Here is a 20,001-nt window from a genome sequence, read left to right as displayed (position 1 = left end):
GAGCCAGTCTTCGAGCAAGAGCCAGAGCCAGAGCCAGTCTTCCCAAAGGCGTTTCCTTCGCTGCTGGTCCTGTCCAGCCCAAGACCCTCTTTGCTGCCGGACCCCCCCTTTCCTGTCAATTTCCCCATTAATTTTTTTTTTTTTTTTTGGGGGGGGGGGGGGGGGGGCACCTGAAGAAACATCTCCGCCATGGCCACCCGAAGGGTCTTCTCCACCGCCCTGGATGCCCGAGGGTCCGACAGCTCCGCCCTGGACGCCAGAGGGTCCGACAGCGCTCCGCCCTGGACGCCAGAGGGTCCGACAGCGCTCCGCCCTGGACGCCCGAGGGTCCGACTGCTTCGCCGTGGCTCCACCAGAAACTCTGCAGAACTTTGGTCTGGACACCAGTGTTGTAAGTTCAGAACATATTGCAGGAGATCTCAACATTGTCTCTCAAGGTCCACTTACATGCAGAGGTTTACTCCAACCTAGTCCAGCACACCTGAACAAGCTAATCAAGGTGCTAAACTCTGGGTGCATATCACTCAGGTCTCTAGCTCAGTAGTCAGTGGTTAAGGGCCGTCTTTATCACAAAATCCTTACAGTGCACTGAAACATTCGCTCCCTAAAAACTCACTGTCATCGGAAGTTCTGAAGCTCAAAACTTTAATCACACGAGACAGTTCGCTACAAAATGACATGTGATAGCTGATTTTAAAACACAAACCAATATTATATTTCAGCATAAACATACGTCGCTAGACAGGTAATGTCTAATCAAGCAAACATTCACAATTTATCTATGACTGAAATCTTGCACAAATATGTAGAGGGAAAACTCACGTGTATACTTCACATTTTGGACAACCATTGTTTTTTTCACATTTACATTTTGGTTATTGTTTTCTTTCTCACTTTAGATGCTGGAGAAAAAACAGCCAGACTAAAGCATTCAAAGTGGAAACTTCTGTCGTGGCTCAATAATCCAGGATTGGGACGGTGGAAGGAGCAGATCAGAGATCAGGCAGAGATCTACTGGTGCCCCTGAGGAACTGATTTACCTAATGGGTCAAACATTACCAAACATTTTCATCACTCACCTTCATGTCTTTGCAAACCTGTAAGACTTTCGTTCATCTTTGAAACACAAATGTAGATCTTTTTAATGAATTCTGAGAGCTTTCTGTCCCTCCATTTCACAGTTTATGCAACTACAACTTTCAAGGTAGTAAAGACATTATAACAATAATCAATATGACTCCAGTGGTTTAACCTCATCTTTATGAAGTGAAGTGAATGCTTTGTGTGTGCAAAAAAAACCCATTGCATCTTTATTCACAAAATACACATCTCTGACACGTGTTCACGGAGCACCACGATTCATCAGGGTTGTGTTGGCGAGAGAGCCGGCCATCTCATGCGTCGGAGATACATCATTTGTCAATAAAGATGTAATTGTTTGCGCACACAAGGCATCTGTTAAAAATATCTTCATTTGTGTTCTCCACAAAAGTCTTACTGGTTTGGAGCGACATGAGGGTCAGTAATTAATGACAGAATTTACATTTTTGTGTGAACTATCCCTTTACTGTTTTCTAATGTGGTTATAATTGGTCATTGTTCTGTTTTATAAACATTTATAAATGTTTTGAAAAAATGTTTATACAGAAAAGAAAAATTTGATAAGTCACAGTAAAAACTTTAAAATTGTTTAAAAAAAATAATGATTCAAATAAATGCTGCTCTTTTGAAAGTTCTATTCAAAGAATACTGAAAACTGTATCGTAGTTTCCACAAAAATATGAAGCCGTACAACTGATAATAATCAATTTTTTTAAGAATCAAATCATATTATAATGATTTCTGAAGGATCATGTGACACTGAAGACTGAAGTAATGATGCTGGAAATTCAGCTTTGCATCACATGAATAAATTACACATTACTATATATTTACATGTATATTTATGAAAAGTTATTTTTATTGTAGTAATATTTCACAAATAACTGTTTTTAGGGTATGCTTGATCAAATGCAGATATATATGTGAGATATTTAGAGATATATGTGGTATAATATCCCGCTCCAGTGCAGTAGGTGTCGGTGTGCAACTGTTCAGCTGCTCCAAACCCTCCTGTAAAACACACGAAGAAGAGGAAAACGAAAGTAACAACACCTGTTGACACCTAAACCTGTTGACACTAATAACACTCGCGGCCATTTATGTGTTTAATCCACAATCCATCGAGACCAGGAAGAGATTCTGAGAACGACGCGCGCGGACTGACAACAAGCGTTACTGAGTTTAAAATACTTATAAATTCTCTTCTTAGTGGACAAGACTGCAAGTAAGTTTGATACATTCTCCATTAAAGTAATTTGTAATTATTAGGAACTTCATATTGTATATTAAGCGTGATTTGAATGTGAAGTTACAGAAGGCTGTTCTTCTGCTACTCCGAACAGACGAAGAATCTGCCAGAAATTACAATCTTTTGAAGTAAAAACACAAACAGTTTTATTGATAAAGGGTTATTGAAAACAAATATGTTTTTGAAAGTTTTCTCCCATTTCCTCTTCCGTTTTAGGCTGTTGTTTTTGTGATGTGAAATCGAAAGTATTTTTGAAGCAGACATTTACAGTAGACAGAGATGAGGCCTAACGTCAATGAACAACAATCTGATATTATTAAACTGAATATTTCAGTTCATATATAGCAATTATGATTAGTAGTTATACAGTATGTCTATTATAATTCTATATATAATAATACTTTTACGTAATTAGTTATTTTGGGATCATTTGAAAGTAATGAAATCAACCACCATTGTGAACTTGAAGTAATGATTAAATGACAAACGATTCAACAATTAATAAAGATTGGGTAAATATGATTGTAAAATTATATTATACTGTAATAGAGAATATAACAAATTGGGTTCAGTTTTCCCAGCACTGCACATTTCTGTTCCCCAATGAATTCATATTTAGAGTCAGTTAAACTCATTAAACAATCAGAAATGATTAAGACCATTCGGTTATTTTACATGGCAATATATTTGTCTGTAACTCACTTTATTTTATACATTGTTTTTGCCGTTGCTGTTGTTGATGATAACTCAGCATTCTTCATTATTGTCTTAAATAAGATGTTCTTCATCTGTGTAAAATGGTGTCATTTCCAGGTGATGCTGAAGGATTGAGTGTTTTCAGAAAGCAGTGCTGATCAGTTTCCAGTGTCAGTTTAGCTGCAGTATGTCAGAGGAAAGAGGAAAGGACTCTCTCTCTCAGATGAGTCTCTCAGAGAAACACAGGTAAGACTGCGTCTGTTTTCATCAGTTTAAACCCGACTGGAGTTTGTGTTTTCCTGTCAATAACAAAACTTTAAGCATTGTTTTATATTTGCAAATGCTTTGAACAACTTCACTTTTGAGCTTCATAAATTAACACTGACATTGTCTATAAAGCCCTGTTTACTAGAAAATATCACAGTTAATAATTTGTTAATAAACTTCTAGACGCTGAATTAATCCAAATAAATGACTTTAGTTTTTAGATCATAAAATTATTGATAGACATTAGAAAACAACTATACACTTAATTTAATTCAAGTATGCCAACAAAACTTTGTCGCACAGACATTTCTGCTCTCTATTTCTGTCAATAAACAAAAACTTGACATGTTCTCTTAAATTATAATTCTCAACATATTTAATCTCTATTAAAGAAATTGGTAAATTAATGTGAGCCAGTAAATAAAATGATTGTTAACTATAAAACTGTTGATTGTGTGAGTGTGTGTATTTCTGTGGAGGATTAGATAGAGACACAGATGTGTTTCAGACACAGCTGATCCTCCTTTACTGAAGTGTTTTCTCTCTCTCTCTGTTCTTTGTGTCATCAGTGTAAGATCAGGCTCACATGTGTCCAGCTCTGTCTCTCTGAAGAGTGATCAGTCTAAAGGTGATCCACCATACTTCAGTGAGAAAACACCATCATCTAATAAAAGGTATTTTGTGATACTAATTTTTTGTCACACATTGACTGTGTTTAAAAGTTGTATCAGTGAATACCAATCATGAATCATGTTTAGATCAAATATTTGTCAGAGTATTCACAGCTAATGCTTATTTCTCTTTCTGTAAAATATCAGTTAGTATTTTATTTTACTAATTTGATTACAGGCTTCAATATGAGACATTAGACTCAGACGCTCAGACGTTCAGACGTTCAGACTCACAGGAACCACGAGAATTTCAAAGACAATCTTCTAGGGATCTTCCAGGTAGGAAAACACATTTTTATAAATGTTTAATATTTCTAACAAACAAATATGTTATTGAACAAAAAAATTTAATTAAATTTTTCTTGATCACTTATTTTTCCTTTTAAACACATTTTAGCACAACTTGGTTAGAATGTCAGTCTTTTAACTGGATTTTTAATGTACATGTATTATAATTACTGAATAAATAGTGTTGACCAAATGTAGATGTACAATTTGGCTTAAATTGTGTTATTCTGTCTTTTTTCTTACTTTTTTTTTTAGGATCTTGAGAGCAAAATAATCACATTTCTGAAGAATGAGCTGGAGAAGTTAAAGAAAATATTACAAAAAGAGAACACACAACACTTTGTGAAGGACTTTAATGAGAACAGATCCAGTATCAAATCAGCAGCTCTTGATCTCACACTGCATTACCTGAGAGAGATGAAGCAAGATGAAGCTGCTGATGCTCTAGAAGGTAAGAGACTCATGATCATCTGTCAGATTGTCTCTTATAAATGTAGGAGAGAAAATGAAGACTAAAACTATCTATTGTCTGTTCCTGTGTTTAGATGAGCTGTTCCTCATTCATCAGCTGAAATGTGGCCTAAAGAAGAAGTATCAATGTGTGTTTGAAGGAATTGCGAAGCAAGGTGACTCCACACTTCTGAATAACATCTACACAGATCTCTATATCACTCAGGGCGGCAGTGAACAGGTCAATACTGAACATGAGGTGAGACAGATTGAAGTTGCTTCCAGGCGTCATGAAGCACAAGAGATACAGGTTGATTGCACAGATTTGTTTGAAGCACCTGAACAAGACGAGGAGATCCGAACTGTACTGACAAAAGGAGTCGCTGGCATCGGGAAATCAGTCTCTGTGCAAAAGTTTGTTCTGGACTGGGCTGAAGGAAAAGAAAATCAAGATATCAGCTTCATATTTCCTCTTCCATTCAGAGAGATGAACTTAAAGGAGAAAGAAAAACTAAGTTTGATGGACCTTATAACCCAATTTTTCCCAGAGACAAAAGGACTGAACCTTACAAGAAGGAATCAATTCAAAGTGCTGTTCATCCTTGATGGACTGGACGAATGTCGGCTTCCTCTGAAGTTTGATTGTAATGAGACGTGGCGTGATGTATCGTCACCAGCCTCTCTGGATGTTCTCCTGACGAACCTCATGAAGGGAAATCTGCTTCCTTCTGCTCTCATCTGGATCACCACCAGACCAGCAGCTGCCAGTAAGATTCCTCCTGACTGCATCGACCGGCTGACAGAGATACGAGGATTCAGCGACGCACAAAAGCAAGAGTACTTCAAAAAAAGATTCACTGATCAGAATCAGGCCAACACAATCATAGATCACATTAAACAATCAAAGAGTCTCTTTATCATGTGCCACATCCCAGTCTTCTGCTGGATTTCAGCCACTGTTCTCCAGAACATTCTGGAGGAGAAAAGAAATAATGATGTGAAAAACACTCAGGCTGATGAGATCTCTAAAACACTGCAGGAATCAAACACTGAAGACACTCCCAAGACTCTGACACAAATGTACACACACTTTCTCCGCTTTCAGATCCAACAGAGCCGCCGAAAATATGATGGAGAATACACACCAGATGTTTCCTGGGATAAAGATGCCATCCTTTCACTGGGGAAACTGGCATTTCATCAGCTGGAAAGAAACAACCTGATCTTCTATGACACAGACCTGGAAGCCTATGGTATTGACGTCTATAAGGCATCAGTGTACTCAGGCATGTGTACCCAGATCTTTAAGGAGGAAACGGGGATCATTCTTGGTACCATGTACTGCTTTGTTCACTTGAGCATTCAAGAGTTTATTGCAGCCCTTTATGCACATCTGTTTCTAGACATCAACAAGACAAGTGTGTTTGATCATGAGTCTACAGAACAGGAAAACAGAAATGAAACCATGATTGATTTTCTCAAGACTGCAGTGGACAAGGCGCTCGAGAGTGACAATGGACACCTGGACCTTTTCCTTCGCTTCCTCCTCGGTCTGTCACTCCAGTCCAATCGACGACTCTTACGAGGTTTGTTAACACAGCATGACGGCAATGACCAGAGCAACCAGGAAATAGTTCAGTACATCAAGCAGAAATTAGAAGATAATCTTCCTGCAGAGAGATCCATCAATCTGTTCTACTGTCTGAATGAACTGAACGACCAAACTCTGGTGAAAGAGATTCAGACCCACCTTAGCAAAGGAAGTCTCTCATCTGGTGACCTTTCACCTGCCCAGTGGTCTGCTTTAGCCTTTGTGTTGTTGACATCAGAGGAAGAGCTGGAGGAGTTTGAGCTTCAGAAATTCAAGAAATCAGACGAGTGTGTCATTAGATTATCGGCAGTCATCAAAACCTCCAGAAGAGCCCTGTAAGTCTTTTAATGTATTTTGTCATGTTTAGCTCTCATCTGAAAAATGCATTTATCTACATTAATCTATAGTGATTCCCCATCATAAACATGAACCTATACCTGTAAAGCTTTTGTGTGTGTGTGTGTGTGTGTGTGTGTGTGTGTGTGTGTGTGTGTATGTGGAGACAGTTTATCAAAACTAAAGACAAAATATAAAAAACATGTAAAAATGTTTGCATGTTTGTTTTGTATCATATCATATTACCACATCATATATTAGTTGTCCCTCTGGTTCTCCCAGTAATTAGATATTTTAAATAGAGATGCACCGATTACAATTTTCTAGGCAATTTTCTAAACCACATTACAGCACACACAAATATTTATTTTCTATCTTTTCTTTAATAGAACATTTTGCATAGAACATAGATCATTTTGTTGAACAGATAATCACTATAAAATAGAACTATAAATTACTCCTGGTGTGGGAAATACACACACACACATATATGGTATATAATATATATATATCCTTGCAGTATAAAGATATTTCTATATTTCTATAATTTCTGGCTAGTTTACTTTATTTATTTTTTGTAATCATAACCACTGCTCCTGCTCCCGGTGTGAATGCACTCATTGATTAACATGCACGCCAAAAAAAATCTAATCATCTCTAATTTTAAATGCTTATTTCTATGAGTAATTCTGTAGTTTAATGTAATAATAATGTAATGCAATATGTAGATCGAGATATTTACAAATAAACATTTATCAATAGCCTGTTTTATCGTATTTGATGTACACATTTTAAGATGGTTTTTCTACAATTTTTTTTTTAATTGTTGTTCCAAAATCTCTTTTTTACATATAATTTTTTAAAATATATTTTTCAAATTTAGTAATTAAGTAAAATAACTATACATTTAATTTTCAGCAATTGTTATGGATGTTTTTTTTTACTATCTTTAAATAGGGGTGTGACGATAACCGCATCACCGCAATATCGCGTTAATGAGATGCCTACCGCGGTGTGAGGTCATCACCGCACTTTTTTTTCTTTTCTTTTTTTTCTGAAAGTTACAGTAGTGCATATGGTTTGTGATATGAACTATAAACACATTAATATTTGCTTATAATTTACTGTATTCTGCGAGTCCCATGTTCAAGGGTTTCTGGAGAAAAAAAAACGCTTCCTGCGCAAGGGAGGGACAGTCCGTTAAACATATGGGGGATTTATTTTTGTGTGTGTGTCTGATTATTATTAATTAACTGCTAGGTTTTGTGATGTTTACAGATAATGTTCAATTAAATACAAACAAACACAGGCATAAAAGACAAGCATAACGTAAACAGTTGGAGTTAGATTTTAATTGCAAGTAGCGATCTCTCTTATGTGGTATAGGCAATAACAGATGACGGCGCTAGCCGAATGATTTAAAAAATAGCCACGAATCTAGTGTCATTTAATAAGCCAAATACTGTGTCGCCTTTGAGGCAGGTGACAATTAAGGGGAAGCCGGTGAATTTGGACAAGGCAATATGCCGTATTTGTCGCACAAAAGTATCCGTCTCGCGAGGAAATACCACTAACTTAAGACCACATCTTAGGAAAAATTAACCATCCTGTGGCGTTTGCTGGACTTAAGTGCAGCACACCTACCTTAGGTCGGCGACACACTGGCTGCGTGGCGTGTCCGTTTTTATTTCGGCTCCCATGTTAACAGGTTAGAGCTTGCACACTGCCTGCGTGAGACGCGCGGAAAACGCTTGCATGCTAGAAATAGAACCAACGCCTATTTTTCACGCGACACGCAAGCCTGTTGGAAGCGTTTCCTGGCAAAATAGAATAGGAAAAGATGTTTGTATCTCATTTTGACATGAATACATATTAATAAATTACATTTTGATGTTTGAAAGTTAAGGTTTCTTTTGACATAAATGCAGATATAAATGTTATTTAAAAAAAAATATTATCGATTTTCAAATATTGTACCTGTCAATACAGAGCGAAATATTCTGTAGCCTATTTTGCCGTCAATACTGCCGACGCTGTCTTTGCTGCTATATATTTGTTTAACATTAAGTATAGGCCTTCCACAACTCTCTCCCCATATGTCGAATATATCACCAATGAGGCTTATGTCACCTAGCAGCAGCAGCGCTGTTTCTGGTGTGCAAAGACAGAAAAAGCCACGCAGCTGACACGCAACAGAAACGCCACACTCACACCACGCAGCCAGTGTGTCGCCGGCCTTAAGGCTACCTAATTAATAGTTCATTATCAATATTTACAATTTAATATAAATGTTAATTTGTTTATTTTTTAATAAAGAATACTGCTTTATGATTATTCATTTCCATTGTCATTTACAAGCTACATGCAGTCTTGATCGCGTCTGCAATGTGTGATGCGACCGCGGGTGATTTTTTGTCGGTTAACCGCCAAACCGCGAGATTTGTTGCTTCTTCACCGCGGTAAGAAAAAATCCCATACCATCACAGCCCTATCTTTAAATTAATGATATATCACCCGTTGGCCACCCTGCTCTCTAAGATATCGGCATCAGCCATCGGTTGACCTTAATCTTGAAATAGTAAAAACAAATAACATTTCTTAGGTTCGTAGGTTTAAGTAATCTTAGCTTTACTCAAATCATTAAAGATTTTATGTCAAAAAGACATGTAGAATTATAGCGAAAGGCCTTTAACTTGCCATAAAAGTGTGAACTGTCTCATATAATGGTGTCGGTGCAGTCAAGTCAATAATATTGTTGAATATTAAGTGTCCCCAACTAAGCAAGACACAGGCAACAGTTGCAAGAACCTCAACTCTGTGACATAAATAGAGAAAAAAATCCTATAGCTATAAAAGCTTTACACAAATATTTTTTCAAACATGCTTCATTTTATCTAGGTTATTTGTCACTGAATAAAAACACTAATGTGCAGGAAATAGTAGTTTTTGAAGATGAATGTTAGTTTAACTCAGCCTCTTTGCTGTATATGCTGTTTATGTAAAAATGTATTTAATATTTAAAAATGTATTTAATATTTGTTTATAGAATATGTATTGTATGTGTTCCATCTAATTCTGTGTTGTGACTTATTGTAGGTTAAATGATTGTAACTTAACAGACAAAAGCTGTTCAGCTCTGGCTGCAGTTCTTGGATCAGATACCAATCTAAAAGAGCTGAACATGAACAATAATAATCTGCAGGATTCAGGAGTGAAGCTACTCTGCACTGGACTGAAAAAGTGTAAATTGGAGATACTGAGGTAAGTTGAGCCACAGGAGTCACATGACTAGAGTGAGGTGCGATGACTGACAGGACGATGCCGGAGGCAAAAGTACAAGACAACTTTTGTGAAAAATTCAAAGATCTTTTATTTATTTGTAACAATGTGGGTATACCATATCAATCCTGTCATTGTGCAATTTTATTGTTGTTGTGTTATTTCATCGAGTAATATTGAAGTGACATTAAGCATTCATTTTGTTCCAAGAAAAGGAAAGATCTAACATTAAATATCAGAATAAGAGCTCTGGGGGGTTAATAAAGGCCGGAAGTTAGTTATTTTAGTCGATAAAGTTTTAAATAAGAATATTTTTCTTACATGAACGTATCGCTTCACTTCAGAAGGCCTTTATTAACCCCCTAGAGCTGTGTGGAGCACTTTTATCATGGATGGATGTACTTTGATGGACTTGAAAAATATACAACCATTCACTGCCATTATAAAGCTGGGAAGAGCCAGGAAATGCTTTTAATATAATTCCTATTGTTTGTATTCATCTGAAAGTAGAATGTCATATACACCTAGGATGACTTGAGGGTGAGTAAATCAAGGGCTAATTTTCATTTTTGGGTGAACTATCCCTTTAACACCTAGTACTGCACTGTAATGCAAATAATGGCAAGGGATTATAATATTTAGTGGATAAAGTATTTTCTATATATGTATATTTTACTTCCTATAAGTTAACACTTAAATTGTGATGTTTTTGTTTATAATTTATACTTTAGTGATGTAATCATTACTTGCATACCTAGTGTTGAGTCAGAATTCAGATGATTCTGTTTGATCTGGTAAATCTGCCACAGAATGGAGGGCGATATCTGGTAGAAATCACTTCTCTTAATATTTTATGTGACAGGATTAATGTATTTTAGTGCTTTTGAGGGAGCTGTGTATCTTTTGATTCTGCTTTCAGCTTTGCAGCTAGTCTCGACTAAACACTAGTTTATGAGTGTTTTACACCACTGTGAAGGTATTTTGGTCCATTTTCCCCTCTCCTCCTTACAAAGCTGCTTCAGCTCAGTGACATTTGTAGATTTTCCAGCATGAGCTGTGTTTCACGTACTTCCACAGCATTTCAATGGAGTTGAAGTCTGGACTTTAATTAGGCCATTCCCAAATGTCTCGGTTACGTACGGTTACGTACGGTAACCCTCGTTCCCCGAGTGAGGGAACGGAGACGTCACCGTCGGTAGGAGTTACCAACGAATCGGGATCACGCTAGGGAGACCAATTGCCTTCGAGTGAAACTAAAACGAGCCAATGAACATTGGCATGCAAGACTTGCATTCCGCGCCCCGCCTGCCAGTGCCGGTATAAAGCGGAAGTGCGAGCATACACAGAACGGTGTCCGGTCCTCTGCGAAGGTACAGCAACCATGGCGACGGGACGTGACGTCTCCGTTCCCTCACTCAGGGAACGAGGATTACCATATGTAACCGAGACGTTCCCTTTCGTTCGGGTCACTCCTACGTCACGTCGGTAGGAGTTAACAAATGAATTGGGATCCCTAACAAAACGCCATGGTGCTGGCCCCTTCCAGCGCCCTGCCTAAGCTTCCGCCAGCAGTTTCTTGGAACTTATCTTATGTGCGGAAGCTTAGCTGGAAAGATCACACTGCTGTTCCGCAAGACCCGCTCAGTGGATATTGGAAAACACTGGGAAAGCGTGCCCATTTTCGTAAGAGGGAACACTGCGGAGCCCAAAACTGCCCGAAGGGAGGCACTAGGAAATAAACATGTGCACTAGCCCGGAGGGTAGTAAACACATGGCAGTCTCTGAGGTAGTCCCAGCCCAGACTCAGCAGAGACGACAGAGCGGACTCTGTCGAGGGGAAGACACTGGCTAACCCGAGGGGTAACCGATCGTGGAGAAGACACATATGGGGTTGCCATAGGGACCGCTGACATAAGAACCCCAGCCTGAACTCAGCTCATAGTGAGAGGTAACAGGCCTGGCGACCGGCGATCCGCCTCGCCTGGCGCCGGGGGGTGACAGAGGAACTCGCATGTATCTGGTCCATAGGGCAAGAATGGCGTAGCAAGCCGACACTAACCTAATTCCTTGCGCTACTGGCCGTAGTGAGTACACGGGAGGAAACAGGTTCTACACGAAGGCTATAAAACCTAGTGAACGTGTTAGGTGTTGCCCAGCCCGCAGCTCTGCAGATGTCTGTCAGCGAGGCGCCTTGAGCCAACGCCCAGGAGGAGGCAACACTCCTAGTAGAGTGTGCCCTCAACCTAGGTGGGCAAGGCGAGTCCTGGGTGTCACGTCCGGACGATAGCATCCACTAACCAGTGGGCTAACCTTTGCTTGGAGACAGCCTTCCCCTTCTGCTGGCCTCCATAACAGACGAAGAGCTGGTCTGAGGTCCTAAAGCTTTGAGTTCTGTCAATGTAGCAGCGCAAAGCGCAAACAGGACAGAGGAAAGCCAGGGCTGGGTCTGCCTCCTCCGGGGGCAGCGCTTGCAGGTTCACTACCTGATCTTTAAACGGAGTGATAGGAACCTTGGGCACATATCCGGGCCGGGGTCTCGGAACAACGTGAGAGAAGTCTGGCGCGAACTCTAGGCACGATTCGTCGACCGAAAATGCCTGCAGGGGTGGCTGCCGTGAGAGCTCGTCGGCTGCACGGTTGAGCACACCAGGGATGTGAATGGCTTGAAGTGACCGCCCTATGGAGGAGATGGCGGGCGAGTCGCAACATACGACGGGAGCGTAGACCACCTTGGCGGTTGATGTACGCAACGGTTGCAGTGCTGTCCGTATGGACCAGTACATGCTTGTGCTGAAGTAGCCCTCTGAGGCGGCACAAGGCTAAGCGTACTGCTTGCAATTCTAGGCAGTTGATGTGCCAATGCAGTTGGGGCCCCGTCCACAGACCCGAAACTGCATGCCCGTTGTACGTGGCCCCCCAGCCATTGGCAGAAGCATCTGTGAAAACCACAGCATGCCTGGACACCTGGACTAAGGGCACTCCGACCCGTAGAAATGCAGGGTCTGACCAAGGGCTGAAGGTTTGGCGATGGTGACGGTGAGTGCGGGGTGATGTTCTACCGGAACGCACCGCTCTGCCACGCCTATCTTGGGACTCGATTGTGAAGCCAGCGCTGAAGCTGTCTCATATTGATGCAGACAGAGCGGCGTTGCTGCGGCTGCCATATGCCCCAGGAGCCTCTGAAACTGTTTCAGTGGGACCGCTGACTTGCCTTGAAAGGACTTGAGGCAGTTGAGCACTGACTGGACGCCTCTGTGAGGCGCGCGGTCTGACTGACCGAGTCCAACTCCATACCGAGATAAGAGATTCTCTGCGTGGGGCAGAGTTTGCTCCCTTCCCAGTTGACCTGAAGCCCCAGCTGACTGAGATGCCGAAGCACCATGTCCCTGTGTTCGCTCAACAGATCCCGCGAGTGAGTTATTATGAGCCAGTCTTTGAGATAGTTAAGAATGCTAACGCCACGTTCTCTCATGGGAACAATGGCCGCCTCCGCGACTTTCGTGAAGGCATGGGGTGACAGGGCCAGCCCGAAGGGTAGGGCCTTGTACTGATATGCTCGACCCTCGAATGCAAAACGTAGAAACGGTCTGTGTCAAGGAAGAATCGAGACATGAAAGTGTGTGTCCTTCAGGTTGATCACTGCAAACCAATCCCGGGGACGGATGCACTCGAAGTTGCGTTTCTGCGTCAGCATTTTGAACGTGAGCTTGTGCAGGGCCCGATTCAAAACTCGCAGGTCCAGGATTGGTCGTAACCCACCGCCTTTTTTGGGTACAATGAAGTAAGGGCTGTAAAACCCTGACCTCATCTCGGCTGGAGGGACCGGCTCGATCGCGTCCTTCGCCAGCAGGACGTCGATCTCTTTCCTCAGGACAAGGGCATCGCAGCTCCGCACATGGGTGAACCGGATGCTCCTGAACTTGGGAGGCCAGCGGGCAAACTGAATTGCATAGCCGAGCCAGATGGTCCACTGGCGTACCCGTGGTGGGGCAGCGTGGTGGAAGGCAGAGACTCGACTCCAGAGGCATTGAAGCGGCCGAGAGTGGGGTCTGGGTGTGCGGAGCAACTCCAGCCTACTTCCACGAGGGGGCAGATGGCAGGGAAGGCCCAAAGGCGTTCGGCTGCTCGTTGCCCAGAGGTGAAGGAAGGAGGGGAAACGAGGAGTGAGGCCGGGGGCATTGAGTCCAGGTTTCTGACCCTCCTTGCCCAGTGGGAGATGAGAGTGACGAGGCCTGGGCGGCGTCACTGCCATCTGAGCGCTGGGGCTAGGGGAATGAGAGCGCCGAGGCAACGTGGCGGCACACACTGTCATTCTGGCCCTCTTGGACGGGGGAGACTGGGAGCGGCGAGGCAATTGAGCGTCGTCCTTGACTGCCAGTCTCGGCCGTGTGTGACCCAGGGGAAGTGGAAACTGCTCTTTTATTGAGGTTTTGGGTACCCGGCTAGCGGCGGAACAGAAAGAAAATGGAACCAAAGATTCTCCACCCGGCCCTCTTCCGGGGGAAGGAGTGATGCAGACACGCATTCCTGGAGAGCAGCAGTCACATCCTCTGGGTCGCCTGTCTCAGGGTCACTTCCCTCTCATCTTGCCTGGAGGTTTAGACGAACTCCGAGCAGGCTGGGCAGCTCTTTTGCGGCCGGCACCCTGCTGCCTAGGTGGAGGCTGCTGCTTAGGCTGAGCAGGGGCGGAGGCGGCGGCAGGAGGGCGCCCTCGGCAACGAGCAGCCGGCGAAGACTGGGCAGCAGCAGCCTGTTTTCCGGGGCATGATGTGCTTGATGACCTCAAGAACTGTTGGGCGTAGCTCTCCACCGCGTCGCCGAAGAGGCCACCCTGGGAAATTGGGGAGTTCAGGAACTTACTCTTGTCCGACTCCCTCACATCGGCCAGGGTGAGCCACAGGTGTCGCTCCTGGACCACGAGTGTGGACATCGCCCGGTCCAGGGAACGTGCGTGAGGTCCATCGCCGTACGCAGCTCTTGGAGCACCCATGGGTCAGTACCACCCTCCTGCATGTCACTGAGCGCTTTGGCCTGGTGGACCTGGAGAAGCGCCATGGCATGCAGGGCAGAAGCAGCTTCTCTACACGCATTGTAAGCCTTTCCAGTCAGACTGGAAGATAATCTACATGCGTGGGGTTACCCCACCAGGTGGACGCAGTCTTGGGACACAATTGCATCGCCACAGACCGTTCCACTGGGGGGATGCCCTCGTATCCCTTCACTGCCCCGCTATCGAGAGTGGTGAGGGAGGAGGAGGGAGTCGAACTGTGTCGGGCCGTCAGAGGGACCGTTCACGATCCCGTCACTTCGTCATGCACCTCCGGAAAGAAAGGTACTGGGGCGGCGCACTGAGAACCAGCACGGCCCGCCCCAAGATACCAATCGTCGAGCCACAAGGGTTCGGGACACGGTAGAGGATTCCACACGAGCCCGACACTCGCAGCCGCCCGGGCAAGCATAGTGGCCATTTCCGGGTCCGGCTCGGGCAACGCTACCACACCCGAAGGGGGCAACGCAGCCGAGTTGTCATCCCCAGAAGATGACCGCTCTCCCTCCAATGCAGCGATCGACATCTGGTCCTCCGGCGGAGCTTCGAAGGAAACAACCAGAGCCACATGAGATGGCCCAGCGGTCCCTTGCGAAGACCCCGATGGCAGCGATGCAGAGGAGTGAGGGGCCCGTGGGGGTCTTTCACCCGGCGGGTCATTCCTCATTGGGATCCTCAGACCACCAATGGGATTAGCTGAAGTAGCCTTCTTCTGAAATGAACCAGAAGAAGCACTAGATCGGGGAATCTCCAAAGAGACTCCCCCTCGTCTGAGGGTTCTCAGTCTCGATCTTAACATCGCGATGGTCATGTTCCTGCAGTGGGAACGTGACTCATTCACAAGCGCTGCCTCAGCGTGCGCGAGGCCCAAACACGAGAGGCAGCGATCGTGACCATCAACCGGTGGCAGATATTGACCACATCCAGAAACACACGGATGAAACGTCATCCTGAAAAGGACGCGATCTTCACTCGTGTTGCTCTTTCAGAAACACTCTCTTATTGTGCTGAAGCACACAGGGATCAACGTGGCACAGGGCCGCGGGAAGTGGGGGTGCTGGGGGTGCTGCAGCACCCCCTGTTTTCACAGAATTGTAAATGCAACACATATGTTTGTTCATTAAAATGTATTAATTTTTAGCATTTAGTCATTTATTTGTAATAAACACTTTAAGTGGGCTATTTAAAAATGGTTATTTATGTTAAATTATCTTTTTAAAACATAAGCGCAGAGTGTTATGTAATATTGTGTGTGTGTGTGTGTGAGTGTCGAAAAAATTTGTCCGCAGCTGCTAAAAAAAAAAAAAAAAAACCCAGTCAAATACCCCACTGTCAGTATTTTGTAAGGAACAGTCAAATATGTTAAATATAGCAGGAGACATTTTAATTGTTTACTAATAAAACAGTTATTTTTTTTATGTCATTGTCGGCTAGACAGATGAAGTTGACGACTCGCGATCTTCGCAGCGCCAGAGAGAAATGCACATTTCATACGAATTAGCCTACATAAGCAGCGCAGTCTGTTTTCTTTCGTTTTGAATTGTTCTGCTTAAAAGTAGACATTTCAAGCTATCTATATGTCTCAGGTCTGTGAAGCAATAGGCTACCTTATAGGCCTACGTTGAGTTTCGGTTCATTTATGAGACGAGCTCCAGGTTCGCCAGCGCCTCCGTGTCCTGATTATCTATTTTCTAATAGCCTATATTTAGCTACTTCTTATTAAATCCAGACAATTTGTTGACGAAACATCGATTAAAATTAAGATACAATTAATACAAAACGAAATTAAATTTAAAGACAGGCTTTGTGCTTTCAGTTTGAGGTCTCTGTGAAAGTTTTAAAACATTCGTTTAGTGCCACTTTAGAGCGCTGCACGTCCGTAGCGAAAACTGTCTATAACTTTTTTTTTTTTTTTGTGTGAAATACATTTCTAAAAAAAATGCAACTTAGTCCAGTGCGACTTAGGCTATATATGTTTTTTTCTTCCTCGTGGCGCATTTTTTGACTGATATGCGTCTCCGGAGCGACTTATAAAATAGGCTACGGTAAGTTATTTATTCTTTTTGTGCAAATGTCCCATAAAGTCCCATCCTTTAAGGATTCATTTATGTCCCATTGACCGGTCCATTGCATTACGAATAAAAGCAGAATCAATTAAGTCAAAAATATAATGTGCAGTCAGGTGGTTGGAGTGTGGGCGCGTTTTTTGACGAGTTTTATGTCTTGATATTGTTTCTTATTCAAAAGTGGTTACGCCCAAAAAAAAAAAAAAAAAATCAGCACCCCCAACCTAAAACCTCTTCCAGCGGCCCTGACGTGGCAACACAGCGGGGAAACTGCAAGCTCACTGTGTGCACTCAACCGGATACCAGCTGTGACAACAGCTCTTTGAAAGAAGCAGATCGCGTGAAGTAACAGCCGTTACCTGGGAGACTCGTAAAGATCACTGAAACGCCGTAACACCAACACAGAGAGGTCTTGAAACAGCAGACTTGTTGAGCTTGTGGAAAACACTATGCGAACGCTCATTCACTTAGAGGGCACAACCAGTCGGCTCTGAAGCAGAAATCGATTTGTGTATCCTCGCGCTTCAGCTTTATACCTGCACTGCCAGGCGGGGCGCAGAATGCAAGTCTTGCATGCCAATGTTCATTGGCTCGTTTTAGTTTCACTCGAAGGCAATTGGTCTCCCTAGCGTGATCCCGATTCGTTGGTAACTCCTACCGCCGACGTGACGTAGGAGTGACCGAACGAAAGGGAACTTTAATTTTCTCATTGTCCGACCATTTTCAGGTTACTTGTTGTGGATCATTCAGATCACAGACTTTCAGACCTGTACAGTTGTACGACTGGATAAACTGGAAGAACTGGAAGAGAGGGCAACTCTCTGAGAAAACAAGGAAATTAACATTTGAACTCTCTTGCTATATTACCATCCCCATTCGAGACACTATCACACTTGAGTTGATCACCTCCCAATTTACACATCATTCCCTCAACTTCTGTCCCCAGTAAGTCTGGGACGGTGATTAATGCAAATTCCCACTGTGAACTCATGTTTACATTTGAAAAGAGGTTTCTGCCTTGGTCTGAGTGTTTAGGGAGATGCTGAAGAAGGCTTGTGGCGATTTGTAGCTCAAATTAGCCTGTGATATAGAGTGTATGCAGGCACTCCACATCATGTATTTTATAATGTCAGGTTCGCATCTTCTCTCTTTATTCCAGAGCATTTGATGTTTTGTATTCATTACCTTTTAACTGATTATGTAATTGGCATGATACATTTACCTGATATAATAAATTGTTACATTTGATTTTATTCCGACTGACTTTGAAATAGTTTTCCCAGGTAGATTAAACTGATTTGTATGTTACTGCAAGTTTTGCATCAGATTAGTGACGACTAATATTTTGGCGCTAATTCAAGTCTACGTGTTTTGTAAAGACAAGAAGTGAATTTCCATTTAGGGCAGCAAAAGTGCTGCTTGACCAACCTAAATCTGGGTGTGTCTTACCTTTTAATTTAATGTTACTTTAGATAAGTGTACGTGGGAAACCACGGCATGGCCAATCCAAAGCTATTATAAGACAAGTAAAGTTGGTTGACTTATATCTGTAGTAGTGGCCATACCTCTACTGAAGTAAACGCTACTTTAATTTCAAGTGTATGCAATCACGGGGGCTATACCAAAGTATCTTTGATTGTGTAAGCATGAATGTGACCGATCTCAGGCGACATAGCTACCTAATATGAATGGGTAAAATATAAGTAAAGAATTAAATAGAACAATCAAATGTATTGCTAAACTATTATATAATTGACCAATAACCAATTGGCAATCTAACTTAAATTCGAGGTCGTGATAAAATGGAGTCAGATATAAAATGGAGTCAGATAAAAGCTTAAATGGAATTAAATTACTTTGCCACGTGGAAAGACAGTAACACGCGAGACCTTCACCCGTTCTGGCGGAAACCCCCATTTGGACTGATAAACGGGCTTACACAGTTTTAAATAATTATGTCTTGATGTCTAACATATTAAAGATTTCTGTGCCTTTTGTTTGCCTCCATATTCAGTTGTCAGTTTTTGCAACTAACTTTCAATGCATTTGTACAAAGAACAAAATAAAATTCAAGTTTAACCCTCAGGTGTGAAACTGACTGAGCCACAATGCAAGGACAAAAGATGTATTTAGAAGAAGACTTATATTGACCATTTAAGATTTCGCTTACATCTCTCTTGTAAATATGTTTTGCTATTTTATTCAAAATGTTACAATTACAACAATAATTACAATTTCAACAATATTTCAAGTGTACTCTTTCTTTGTAAAAAAAAAAAAAAAAAAAGATTATAGGCCTACATTTTATCATATGTATTCATTAGTTAGAATATAGCCAACATTGGAACATCTAACATCTTAGTCTATGAATTTATTTTTGACAAAAATAGTATTTTTTTTGCAGTTTAATATATGTTGCTTATACAAATACATTTTATTTCAACATATTCCAGTCGATTTTTACTCATCTCAGTAGGCTATAGCAAAGCAGTTTATTCTTTCACACACAGACGCGCGATTCATATTTAGGCTAAACAGTCTTTACAAATATGTCCCCTTCATTCATCTCACAGAAAGGCGAGTCATATTATAGAAATGCGATTCATCTTTTTGCGGTTTACATAGGCCTACACTAACGTTATTCCATAACGTTATTCCACACGTGAGAAAAGAAAACAGCCTACCTCACTCCTCAGCGGAATCTGCTCCTCATTTCAGGAGATATTGCTCCTCATCAGCACTGTTCTGAGGAATATTTTCTCCATAAGGTAGGCTATAATGTCTCACTCGCGAGGAGTCGCGACGCGCTTTGTTTACAGCTGATGTGGGCGTTTCACAGCTCTGAAATAGTTCTCAGAATTTGCGTTTGAATAGCACGCGCTCTCCGGGGAGTGGTCACAATACTGTGAATGAGCTCCTAATGAGCTCGACAGGAGTCACTCTCTTTTTATACAGATTAC

At 42.2% G+C, this 20,001-nt stretch overlaps 1 protein-coding gene across 1 annotated transcript in view; it reads left to right on the top strand.

Annotated features, from left to right (window-relative positions):
• Window positions 1-223: 223 nt before the first annotated feature.
• Window positions 224-20,001, top strand: part of LOC311087024 (NACHT, LRR and PYD domains-containing protein 12-like) — a gene marked incomplete at its 5' end in the record, with an annotated part of 37,154 nt that continues 17,376 nt past the window's right edge. Inside the window, 9 exons of the mRNA XM_084120278.1 lie at window positions 224-499; window positions 4,528-4,723; window positions 4,818-6,648; window positions 9,746-9,910; window positions 11,530-11,611; window positions 13,800-14,137; window positions 14,328-14,584; window positions 14,871-15,019; window positions 15,077-15,260. Coding sequence (XP_083976404.1) covers window positions 224-499; window positions 4,528-4,723; window positions 4,818-6,648; window positions 9,746-9,910; window positions 11,530-11,611; window positions 13,800-14,137; window positions 14,328-14,584; window positions 14,871-15,019; window positions 15,077-15,260 — 3,478 coding nt within the window. The remainder of the gene's footprint in view (window positions 500-4,527; window positions 4,724-4,817; window positions 6,649-9,745; window positions 9,911-11,529; window positions 11,612-13,799; window positions 14,138-14,327; window positions 14,585-14,870; window positions 15,020-15,076; window positions 15,261-20,001) is intronic.

This window comes from Abramis brama (genome assembly GCF_963993115.1).
Source record: "Abramis brama genome assembly, chromosome: 7".
In the NCBI taxonomy this organism is placed as follows: Eukaryota; Metazoa; Chordata; class Actinopteri; order Cypriniformes; family Leuciscidae; genus Abramis; species Abramis brama.
The sequence above is the reverse complement of the archived record's forward strand: the minus strand, read 5'-3'. Positions and strand labels throughout refer to the sequence as shown.